This window comes from Anser anser (assembly GCF_964211835.1).
Source record: "Anser anser genome assembly, chromosome: 7".
NCBI classification, from domain to species: Eukaryota; Metazoa; Chordata; class Aves; order Anseriformes; family Anatidae; genus Anser; species Anser anser.
Genome location: NC_139727.1, coordinates 8,182,708 through 8,195,544, shown reverse-complemented (window position 1 = coordinate 8,195,544; position 12,837 = coordinate 8,182,708). Strand labels below are relative to the sequence as shown.

At 39.3% G+C, this 12,837-nt stretch overlaps 1 protein-coding gene across 26 annotated transcripts in view; it reads right to left on the bottom strand.

Annotated features, from left to right (window-relative positions):
* Positions 1 to 31: 31 nt before the first annotated feature.
* Positions 32 to 12,837, bottom strand: part of LOC310902372 (L-threonine ammonia-lyase-like) — a 54,634-nt gene continuing 41,828 nt past the window's right edge. For all 26 annotated transcript variants that reach the window (XM_083843819.1, XM_083843802.1, XM_083843806.1 and 23 more), the window contains 5 exons: positions 12,076 to 12,151; positions 11,511 to 11,636; positions 9,831 to 9,998; positions 9,463 to 9,520; positions 32 to 3,309 (listed from right to left, as the gene is read on the bottom strand). In XM_083843819.1, the coding sequence (XP_083699945.1) occupies positions 3,211 to 3,309; positions 9,463 to 9,520; positions 9,831 to 9,998; positions 11,511 to 11,636; positions 12,076 to 12,151 (527 nt within the window). In that variant the 3' untranslated portion in view covers positions 32 to 3,210. The remainder of the gene's footprint in view (positions 3,310 to 9,462; positions 9,521 to 9,830; positions 9,999 to 11,510; positions 11,637 to 12,075; positions 12,152 to 12,837) is intronic.

Below are 12,837 nucleotides of genomic sequence, written 5' to 3'. Positions count from 1 at the left end.
CTACCAGTACCATATGAGAGGATGATAAACCTTTCATTGCTGAGGCAGCATAATGTCATTTTTATTGTTTTTAAAATAAATACAATGCTTAGATGTAAATTTTGCTGATTTAACAACTTGCAGATATTTTTACATAATCATTCATTTGTTGTTGTTTTTTTCAAGATACATAAGAACACTCTATAAAAATATTTTTTTAAATGAAACATTTTAAAATACATAAGTATGTCTTCAAAATGCCACAATCTTATTATATTTCATAATGCAAAAAGTTTAGCAGCACAGATATTTCAGTATTCTTTCCAATCACATACATTCATTTAAATGCCCCTTCCCCCCAGAAGTATTTTGTCTTACCTTTAAAGCCATTGGACTTGCCTAAAAGCAGTACAGAATGGAGATCACTTCTGGTATCATTATTTTAACATATAAGGAGTTTGCCACTGAATAATACTTTACAGTTTATGTTTATACTTAATACAATAAAAATAAAACCCAGCTGCATGTCATATGTGACATACTAAACAAATAATTTTCATTTTTTTTTCCGAAAACAAATTTTTGATCATATGGTGATCTCGAGCACACTGATTTTTGGATGCTCAATCTATTAGTTCTCTAATCACTGTTACGTGAAGACCTGCTAAATGCAGTTACCTCTGATTAGAAATGAAATCCCTAATACTCTGAGCTTCTAGAAAAATGAAATCCAGGATAATGCATAATAATAAATCAAGAATTCAGAGGCCAAAGGCTGCTGGCCACTGCTGAGAACTTTGGTTATAAAGCCTGACTTCCTTTTCACATAAATATCCAAGACATTCTCAAAACTTCCTGAAAGGTTTGCCAAAAGAGATGAGAGGGTAATTACACCCTTTTATATATATATATATATATACACACATATATATATATACACACACATAAAAATATTTACATCCCCAAATCTGCTCTTTGATGATGTGATTCATTACCTGTTTCAAGGGAGGCAACAAGTACTCAATATGTATTCCATCATCATGTATTTCTATACAAATTTCTTAAACTCCTGTGACTGAAAAAAAGGAGTTGTGTCTCACAGGCTGATTTACAGCACATTCTGGTGACCAAGTCCTGTACTCATTGCTGTGGCTAGCACGAAGGGAAAGAAAGTAACCATTGGGGTATCGATAAATTTTTACGTTCATTTGCAAACCAACACGATCCTTCCAAAAATATACCAAACCAGTGAACTTCTCTTATTTATTCACCATTTGTGAGAGTCTCTTCTCCATTCCTGCTCCTTTCTGAGCCACAATAAGAAAAAACAAATAGCCTGTTACTTCTTAGAAGAAATACCACAGAGACAGCCAGGATGCTGCCCTCATCATCCCACCTTGTAGGCACAAGCTAGCTTATAAATATAGGTGGTTATCTGTAAATAATAGACATGATACAGGGAAGATATGCATAAGACTGGATATGCAGTTCGTTCTGTGTAGTCCATGGGGACCCTCTGATTAGATTGCTCTAACTCTTTAGATGATGTTCTTCCTATCCGACAGATGGACTAGAATTGAGAGAGGATACAAAGAGCATTTGCCTGCCCCAGGGCCTCCAGTTTTCCACGTGACTTTGTTTGTGCTCTAGAGACAGAAATCCCACATTGCAGGACTAGGAAAGGAAACGTCCTAACAAGCGCATGCTTCACTACAGGGGAGGTCTTAAAGAAGAAAACTCAATTTATGAGTTGTAATATGGCAACAAGGGAAGGTCATTACAGGCTTGCAGCATCTTTCTCCCCAAAAGCTATAGTAAAAGTTCATTTTCATTGACACTGAAAAATAGTTCACCCAGCTCTGCTCATGGGAACCGGATTGATTTGATCCCACGCTGCCTGTGAGGACACTCTGACCTTGCTGGATTTTGAGCTGAGCTCTGCTAAACATACAGTATCTATTTTATATACTTAATTATCAACTTGATATTCTAGAGACAGGATTAAGACTTCACATTAAAATACCTGCACCCAAAATTTCGGTCAAATCTGGTGAAATTTAAATGAATGGAATAGTTTATATTGGTGCTGTTGCAGACAATCTTAAATTGAATTTTGCCCACGTGGAAAAGCAACTGTTGAACACACATTTATAGGTGGGCTTGAATTTCCTCTTACATCTCTTGCCATCCCACAATGTTACCTTATTAGTAGGTCTCCATCTCTAGTGATGAAAATGGTATATAGGTCAATGTGTTCTTTCTTAATTGCATTAGCTGCTGGCCTAAGACTCGGGCTTCCTCTTCTCCCTGAGCTGTCTTTGCTTAGTAACTTGTGATCTTTAAATATATTTCACTCTTGACATTGTACTTAATCTGTCAGGTGAGATGGATCGAGTTTGTTTTAGGCAGACTAAGATGATCAGTGAAACTCCAATTAGAAAACTCAAAAGGGTGAGAGACCCCTTTTTATAAAGGAACATAGCCGTTTCATGGGCTCACTGTTACACTGAATCTCCAAAAGCAGGAGCTACAATTACATCTGTATTCTGCACATGCAAACCTTTTTTTTCCCCCCTTTTTAATTATTGCAACATTTTCCGGAACCTTACTTTATAAATAGGGTCATTTTTCCTTTGGGGAAAAAATACGGTATTAGCTTTTATCTGTTAAAGGATTCTTTTGAATTGAATTTTATTAGCATAATTTTTCCTCATGATAGCGAAGTTCTTAGCAAATGCAACCATGTTCACCCACACACATGTATATATCCCATGAAGCAGATTCAGCAAATGAAGAACTGCTTCTGGCCTGGAAATGAAAAATGACTATACTAATAATATGGCAAAATCCAGCAGGAGCTGCATTAATTTAACTAGGGGCATCAAAATCAAAAGCCCTTTGAGGGGCCTACATTCAGATATAAAAAATATGCCTTCTCCCTGTTTATTTACTGAATGTCATCGTATTCTACACACTAGTCAAAACCCAGTGAAACAGCTGATAATTCCAACACTGGCAGAGACTATGAAATTTCCCTTAGCTAAGCTAAAGTTTCAAGTTCAACTCTATTCCCAAGGATGTTTGCTACATTTTGAGCAGGAAATAAATATCCTGAATCTACTTGCTAACTGTTCAGCCTTGAAAAATAATATTTGTTCTGAATGCCTCGAGATTAGTGCTCTGCAAAATGCTTGCCCGAGGACCTCAGCCCCTTCCCTTGTGCTTTGCTCATCACCGCTCTGTCCACGCGGCTGTTGGGTAGCGTTCCAGGAGCGCGTTCCTCAGCTGGGCTGTGTGCATTTTGTCTCTGGTCTCCACGGTGCAGGTAACCTGGGAAAAGAATTAGGAGCATTCCTGACGGCATGGCAGCGTTCTCAGACAAAGGCATTTCCAGCTAAATCCTAAAATGTGCTCATAAAAGCATAAAGATCAGCTTGACATAAAAAACTCTGGACCTCACATTCCCTATCTATGTAGGTAAAAAAAAAAAAAAAAAAAAGATATAGAAACTCTGTGGCTCCTCCAGTTCTTCTGCATGATCTTAAAACTCTCCCTGCTTTATCGTCTTCACAGTTCGAAGAAGATAGGCTGACCCTCAGATAGCTCCTGGGCAAATACTTTTCTGCTGTTGGTCTCCTGGTGGCCTCCCTGAAACCATCCATTAGCAGCTTCTCTTTTCCATTCCCTGGGGTATGTATCTGGTGCTGCTGCCGCCTCACCTCTCTCTGACTCTTGCCTCGCCTCATTTCCACATTTCTCAGCAGTGTTTGCTCCAGAACCTCCATCCTTCAAGCTTTTATATTCTGCTCTTCTTCTCTCTCACGGACTTATCCCCCGATTCCTTATCTCTGCAGCATTCTGGCTGGTTTCCTCAATTCACACACCTTGTTACTGTTTTATTCCAAGATTTTTTGTTTGCTCATTGAATCACTTCTTGTTTTCTATTACAGTTGTTCTGCTGCTACATCAAACAAAACCCAGGCAAACCTAAACTTGAGAGTTATTTTTAATCTTCGCTTGCCTTCACAATTGACAATCCTGTCACATAGCCACTGAAGACAATAACTTCAATGTCATTTTTTCAATTCTTCTTTCATCCCTCTTTTACATGCTCACATCTCTACTCCATCACTGTAAAATCTGGGCTCTATCACAGGTGAGGCACCAATGTGAAGGTACAAAATTTCACTTCAAAATTTTAGACTACTAACTTAAGTTACCTCTGACCCTGCTGCAATTATTATTGAGGCTGGAAGTGCCACTTGGAAAAAAGACCTCACAGAAACGTGACAGTCTAGCAAGGAAAGGATCCAAGATAAGTCAGTGTGACAACAGAGAGTTTATCCTAACAGGCCAACCGACAGAACAGGAGAAGAACCGGTCGTGATAGCTTCAAGATGGAGTGCTAGAAACAGATGCCACGTGTAACATTCCTATCAGAACTGCATCCTTCAAAGAAAGCAGCAAGACAAAAAATTGTCTCAACTCAAATGTATTTATGGGGATATGTCTTAATAAGAACTTGGAGAATTCATATTTCCTGGAATGAGCTTAAAATAACAATAACCCTTTAGCAGAACTATTTAATGAGAACATATAATACTACCACCAATAAACAGCCATGAGCTCAGTTAACTGTGAAACTAATTCTGAAACACACATCATGAAATAAGACATTTCTGATCTGTTTCTGTAATTCTTTGCCTCTTTTTCTGAACATGGTTCTATTCTTTTTTGTGAATCTTTGGAACAAGTTAGATGCAAATTTCTTTCTCCTCTGAAAAAGTGGGATTTTGTCTCAAGGAAAGGATAGTCATGGAGGACAGAATTAATAATGAGGGCAGAGGAGAGAACACAAACACTGCGAAAAGTATCCAAAGGATATCTTAGCACCAAAGCACCAAATACCATTAGCTACTCCATAGTTCATATAAAATCCCTAAAGCTTTGCAGTCATATCTTTAAGAGCACATACTCATCTCTCACAGAGTCTGTAATTAAAAAAAGCAACAAGCCCCCTCCCCCATGAGCAGTCCTGCCTGTTCTGTCCTGAGCAAATCAATTGTTGTGCGAGGAACCAGTCTGAACTTGCTAGGTTCAGCTTGGAATATTTGGCAGCAAGCAATTGCTCTGCTCTGGGAGCAAACACAGGAACAAATTGGGATTTATAGTGCTAACTCTTCTCCTCTCTGCCCTTATTTTTTGCTAATGATTGAAGCCAGAAAGAATTGGAGAGACTGGAGCCAGAGTGCTTGCATTTTGGATAAATGTCTTTTGTTCTGTGCATGCACAGCATCCAACACGTGATAATGGCTAGTAATGTGCTGTAGTGTATTAGAAATGTAGTAATAACAACAAACTGCTCCAGGAATTTACCTGATCTTTTACACTTGTCTAGTAAAGGAAGAGAGAACATTTGCTCACAGTAGGAGCAGAGATAATCACACTACGCTTTATGACAGCTAGGGATCTAAACAACCAGGCAGGCAAGAACATGGACTGTGGTAACTTGCTTTTTTGCACAGATTATACCAATTTGCACTGCAGTTTCATCTTCACAGAACCCCTCTCTCCTCTTTATTTTGCCTGAGAACAATGATTTACATGGGTGTCTGACAGAGTAATTCTTATATTCATGTGTAGATATAAAAGGAGTCCTCTATTTATCTAGGATAAACGTTTACCTAGGTGCTGCTAGCTACAGGAGGTTATGAACCTATTCATGAGCTAAAAGTAAGTGTTGCAAATTTGTCTTATTTAAGGTATTCCTTGATGTTTCTTTTACTGTAGACAAAACCCAGGATAACTAGACAAAATTTGACTGGGCAACTATGACTTCAACTCCATTTCAAAAAACATAAGCCCACAGTAGTAGACCAAGGCTTTTAGATCCAGCAGAGTTCTCACTGACTGCAGAACCATGTTTGTGTAGGACCTTTAGTCTGCGTATCAAAGAAAAAAAAATCTAGTACATTTTATGCATTTCTCTCCAAGCAGATTGCATCCTTGCTGGATAATAATAACAACAACAACAATATTTTTAAAAGCTGCTGCAAGACTTAAAATAAGAAGCTAGATGGATCTCTTACTGCATTTAGAGTTCTACTCTCTGCAGCAGGTAATCTGAAGATTGATTCCAGCCTAAGGGTTTAGCTAGCCTGTTTTTGCTTTGTTTTTATAGCAGGCTTACAGATAATGGAAGACATACCAGTCTTCACTGAATATTGCTGTCCTGTGTGTAAAGTAGAAATAATTAGAAAACATGAGGGAACGGGACAAAGACTGAAAAAAAATATAGGCAAAGATTGGTCAAAAATTATCACTCTGTGCAACACTAAAACCATATGCATAAATTAAAATCATTAATTGGAATTAATTCAATTTCAAGGAGAGTAAAGTTCAAACCTTCACAAAAGGAAGAAATTTGCAAAATTCTGTGCTCCATAACTTGAGCAACACAGTGGATACCTCTGCTCCCCTTTACTTCCAAGTCTTCCCTATGGGCACTTTGCCTTTTAGATCATATTTTCCCAGATACTCAAAATTATTTCAGTGTGCCCCTTGACTCCTTGATGCCCAATATCTGTAGGTTGTGTGTGCCAATAAAGATACTGGGTGGCCTTTATAAGCCAGCACTAGTGAACAGACAAAGTATGAGCAGCGTTGTTCAATCAAAATATTTGTCTTAAGTGCCTTTCCAGGCTCAGTGTAAAGGCCGATGCCAACCAGCTAGTGCAATTCCTTAAATCCATGACTCATCCATTGCACCTTTCTATCCCATTTCTTTAATTCTAGAAACAATATTCACCTTCTTTTAAGATGTTAGTCTCCAGCAATTCACATAACTTAATATTCATGATACACCATGCTCAGCAAAAGCATAGGTTTGTTTGTAGGCAAATGACCGGAGTTACAAATGATAAATTCATTTACATATATTGGTTTCAGTTCTATAAATAAACAAGGCCTTTTGTTTCTGTTAAGATCAACAACAGGGCAATTTTCTGAATTATACAGCAAACTCCCACTGCATGTTGCCAATTATCTGGCAGCAGCACTTCCGTTTATGATTTTGGGATCAGCTGCAGGTAGCCCCCATGGTCAGTGCCATGCAATGCCTGAGAAAGAGCATAGTATCTTATGCAACTCAAGCCCTTATCTTTTGGCACTGTCTTGTATTCAGGCCGGTGAACACTCGCACAAACAAGTTATCACAGCATTACACAAGTCAGATAATAATCAAGCAGGTCTACTCTTGGCCTCCTCAGACTGAGTTTCTTTTTTTTATCAAATTGGGGTAGGATATTCTGTACCACGTTAGTCTGCTGTGGAATGCCATTAAACAAAATGACTGAATTATTTTGGAGGGCCTCAGAACAAACGTATTGTCAGACTTCCCACTCCAAACATGTCCGTTTGGCAGACAGGGAAATGAAGCAGGGAAATAGTGACTTGCCCAAGGTCATGAAGGAAATGCTTTATGAATGATAGCATCCTTCCTGTAGCTGGACAGCTATGTGCTCATCTATATCCTTTCAACAGGTCAATAGCATGGAATACATTGGCAACTGGGAACTCTAGTGGAAAATACTCTCCTCTGCTCTTTTACAACATGCAAGCTGGCCTAAAGGGAATTACTCAAATTGACCAGAACAGACCAAAATAATTAAATGACTTCTGGCCCAAGGTGAATAAACAGTATGCAAACAGCAGGTATTACACCACACAAAGCCAGCCAGGAAACTGAGCACCGCTGAGACCATGTGTAATGTTATCATAAAGAAAAAACAACATTTTACTTATGAATTCATATTTTGTTGCAGTCAGATGGAAAAGTAGTGCGATGGATGTTCTTTTTATCACTGGTCTCTTGTGAGTTATTTAAAACCATAGCTGGGAAGAGGCCAGACAACCCCATAACTTCAAACAGGACTGAGGTCAGAGGGAAAACTGCCACCACAGCTGCTTCTCTGCCAAGCTGCTGGAGCACCTCATGACCTTGCAGGCCCTTGCTGCACCATTCCAGAAGCCCTCCTGTACCTGCCTGTCTGCTCATGCTGTAGTTTCAGTGATGAGAAGACTTCTCTAGAAACTAGATGAGTGCAAATTTTTTTTTTTTTTTTCAGCTGAGTTGCCTGAGTCCAAATAAAAGACCCATTAAGAAGGTTAGATTGGTTTCATAATGGTTGGACCAGATAATCTTGGAGGTCTTTTCCAACCTTAATGATTCTATGATTATATAACAAAGGTATACCTCACCTTACTAGGTAGCTTATTGATTTTGCCCATTGACTACTTCTAAGTTATTAAAACATGAAATGAAAGGGATTTAAATAGCTGTAAAGAGGTTTACAAGTGGAAACATTTATTTAAGCAATAGGTTTTCCCATATTGGATTTGAGAGACATTACTAATAAAGACTAGGGAAAGTTCACAGAGGCAAGCTGTAGTTTCCTCCCACAGAATAGGTAATCCTGTAGATCTCTATATCCAGTTAGCTGGTGATGTTGGATGATTTTTTTTCCTTAGCTTTGACCTTCATTACTGTCTAGATATTCCTGGCCATCTAATCTGCTTTAGTATGTGTAAAATGTAAAGCTTACCAAATTTGCTATTTGTATGATTTGCTAAGAGTTTCCTCTCTGTTTCAATACTAAGACTTTACAAGTCATTTCCTATCGGCTTAAGTAAATTAGGGTACAGTCCTCTGCTGGATGGAAATCCAGTATGAGACATGGGGGAAGAGAATTTAAACTGAAGGAGAACCTAAACTTCCACCTGTGATTTCACAAAGTCATGTTAGACCTGGACAGTAGCAGCATGAAATCAGTGGAACCACACCTTTGCTAAACCAGTTGAAATAAGAGAGATGTCATGAGATGAATGATCCTTTTAAGAGATCATATTAGGTGATAACACCTCCTCACCATTATTGGAGTTGGACTTGATGATCCTTATGGGACCCTTCCAACTCAGGATATTCTATGATTCTATCAAATATTCAGCAAAGGAATAATTACTTTACTCTGTTCTCTTTGTGGATAGGGTACAAAAGTGTGGCCCTAGTTAAAAATGAGGTTTCCTTAAGAGTAAGGGTGTTCTCCGCCTTGCTTTAAGGCAACTTGGTCTTCAACAATTACAGCCAGCCTACACAGCTGGCTCTTCAAGTTCTAGATTCTGCAGCTTGCTCATCACTTCCGTCACGGAACTATTCATGTAATGAAGGTTTGCAATGTTAACATCTGGACTGACTGTCACAATAACAGGTAAAACAGGTCCTCTATTATTTATATATCTGTTAAGTGTTTGGTGAGGCAAGGTGCTGTGTAACACAGAAGAAATTATCTATTACACTGCTCTCAAAAATCATTGTGAACACTCTATTGGACTTCCCCAAAATTCCACAGTCATATAAAGATTATAGGAAAACAGAAAAAAAAAAGGGGGAGGTCAGCATTGCTAGAGGGAATGGAATTGTCTTACCTCAACAGTGAAGAGCTCAGAGGTCACAAACATTCGTTCTTGCTTGATATCCAAAACTCTAAATCAAATAAGGGATAAATAGAGATCATAACAATTCTTTGTCATTATAAACAATTTCTCTAAGTGTTTGAACAGTAGCTATTTTTACTGCTTTCTGGGTCAGATACTTATTCAATGCTGAGAAGCTGCTTTTACTTTGGAACAAAAATGAAGGGAAAAAAACTTTTTCTGAAACATAACACAATAAACACTGATTAATTAGTTACTTATGGACTTGCCTTCAGAGGACATTTGGAAACACGTCCAAGTCTTTAATAATCTTTGTGCTATGCAGTGACTACATTTCCTTACTACTATACTGGATTTACCTTGCTTCTTCCCGAGCCAGAATCTCCAATAGCTTTGAAATGTCCCCTGGGCAGTCAGAAAGCACAAGGGAAAATCTGCACACTCTGTTATCAAGGGTCAGGGCACGAGCTATGCACTGCTGCAGCAAATGTAACTCCACATTTCCACTGCATATAACAATTGCCACTCTGAATGCAAAAAGAAAATATGATTATTTCTTAGCTCTTCTCTGTGCAAAGCCGTCATAAATCACAGACATTATATTCGATATCAGCTTAACATTTGCAGGGACCAGCCTTTCATAAACATTTATTACATTTCAGAGGAGCTCCTAGTTCTCAGTATCAACTGTGGGTGGGCTGTGGGACTCTAGAAGCTGGTTGCATTAGATCATCTGAAGCTGTTTTGTTTTCACTTGGTATTTGTTGGGGATTTAGTTTTGTTAGAGATAATTAGCTGGAGAATTCTAGGTCTATTGCAAATTTAAAAAATGTAACAGCACTTTCACCAGAAATTCTGAGTCTCGGGCTCTTAACAGTTCAATGTTTTCTGTAGCCATTAATTAAACCCACCTCAACCTTGCAAAATGAATATAGAAATGTTTGAAGAGCAACTGAAGAGCCACATGGTTAGTCCCTGATAATCTCTTTCTGCAGAGGCAAACCTGTGCATTTCCTCTTTTATTTTAGCTGTGCTGAATAGAATTTTGTTGCTGCTCTGTACGTTGTCAGCCCTATCTGAGCAACTGCCTCAGTATCATTTTAGCATCCAATGATGTATATTGGAAACTTTGTCTTGAGCACACGTATATTTAAATACATTCTGGACTGTATCTTGAGTCAAGGCTCTATCTGCTTAAGTACTGAGTGCTGATGCCCAGATGCAAGAACGGATTTACCCACACATTTAACGCTAAGCACAAGGGTAATCCTAGCTGGGCAGGAGCTCTTGGGGTTGGAAGGCAGGTGTCACTCAGTGACTGCAGATGACAGCCCAGCTCACTTGCTAGCGAGTTGTTTCTTTTTCAGGAGGCAAGGTCCCACCACAGATGGGGTTGATTTCCACATGTGGGATGAGAGAAGGCAGCAGGCTGGCAAGAGCAAGATACTCTCATAGCAGATGTGCGTAACTGCCTTTCTCCCAGTCATTTGAGAATACTGACATTTGTCTTGTTCAACATGGTCTTCTGACCTGTGAGTGGTCTCTTCAGCCTGAAGTAGATGCTGTAGATAAACCTACTGGCAGTGCAGGAACAGCAACTGCCGCATTGTGGGAAAGGAATTCGCAGGGAGCTTTGTGCTGTTTCACACGTCCCTGGAGTTAGAGATAATGAGGAAAACAGCAGTAGAACCAAAAACTTGAGCAAGGTTGAGATAAAGTAAATTGGCTACAGTGTTAAAGATGAGCTTTGGGCAGTGGCCAATTGCTGGCTGGCTCAAGGCGCGTGTCTGAGGGTCTCTAACCAATTGTATGACAGATTCAGGCGTGTGGACAGCGCATGGAGCTACGGGGAAATATATGTAGTGGTTAAAAAATGGCAATAAAAGGCTCCTGTTCAAGAGCCATCAGGAGTCCGTGTCTTGCATCCCCTCACCGCATCACTCATAAAACAAGTACCTCCATTTCCCGTGACCAAGGCACTCGGCCCCATGCTTTTGCCACAATTCCCTACTGAGTCCCATTTGCAATAGCTGCTGTACCTTTTACCCTTCAACTCAGGCAGCTTCCCAGCAACCAGTGCTGCAAGTCCAATGGCCCCTTCTGCATCAACCGTGGCTCGCTCATACTCCAGCAATCTCAGCATGGAAACGAGGATGTCCTCCTCTCTGGCGGTCAAAGAGTTGTGTCAAAACAAAACAAAGCAAAGCAAACGAACAAAACAGAAGAACTACCAAAAACTGAAGACAATACACTTATGTATGAAGGGATTCCTTCTGTCCTCCTGGGTACATAATGATCCCACTGTGGTGTTATAGAAAGCTGTGCTGATGGGGGCGAATGTACAGTCTTATTACTAACTGGAAGACAGTGGTGTTTTTTACTAGAACCACTGTGCCAGCTAAATTCTAGTGTGTAAATATATTATTTGAACTTGTATTTTGGTGAAGAATTAGAAGGGTTTATTAGCAGCCCATGAATTGTTTTGGCCAAAGGGGTCAGGTAAGTGGGGTCAAACTCACTGTCTTCAGTGTCAGGTACAGCACAGTTTTCATACACAGCAATGTTCACCCAATATTATTTATTTTGCTGTTTTTCTTCACCTACCTCACAGCAACAACTTTATCCACAAGTTTCCCAGTCAGCTGCAAAGAATTGCTGCCAAAGCAAAGTCCACTCACATCTGCAGATTTCAAAATACAAAAATGTGAAGCTGGCTGCTCTAGAAAAGTTCAACGTTTTTTAGAGTCCTGACATTGTTTTTTGTCCTTAATGACTGCAGCACATTGCTATTCTATGATCTCAGGCAGCTTGATTTTTACATGACAAAAATGAGTTTGGTACCAGAAGGCCAAGGATCTTCCAGGAAGATTTTGCCACTTTGGATCCCATTACAAAAATACTGGTTCTTCCAGTATCCACTGGATCCTACAATCCAGTGCTTCGCAGTGTACGATGAGGCCTTAAACCACCAAGTGTGGCACTGGATTTGCAAGCTACAGCATGACAGTTAGCAAAGGAGTTCAGGGACAGGCAGAATTTACTGAGAGAGTTAAGTTGTTTGGTTATAAAGCTCACATTTAACCTAAAGCTTCAGGGGATTTGAACATCCGGTAAACAGGACATTCTTAATTTGCTTAACAGCTGAGTTTTTTTTGTTCAAATTATATGGGAACAACTGAATTGTTTATAAATGCTGTTATCCTGAGAACATTTTTGCAAGTCTAAATATTTAAGTGCCACATTTTTCTGCCTTTTCACAAATTAGCCTTCTAGGCAAGAGCTTTCTCATTGACTTCACTGGTTAGGATACTGCTTGTGAGTACAGCAGTCAGATAACTACTCTCATATCTCCAAGTACTCACCTGA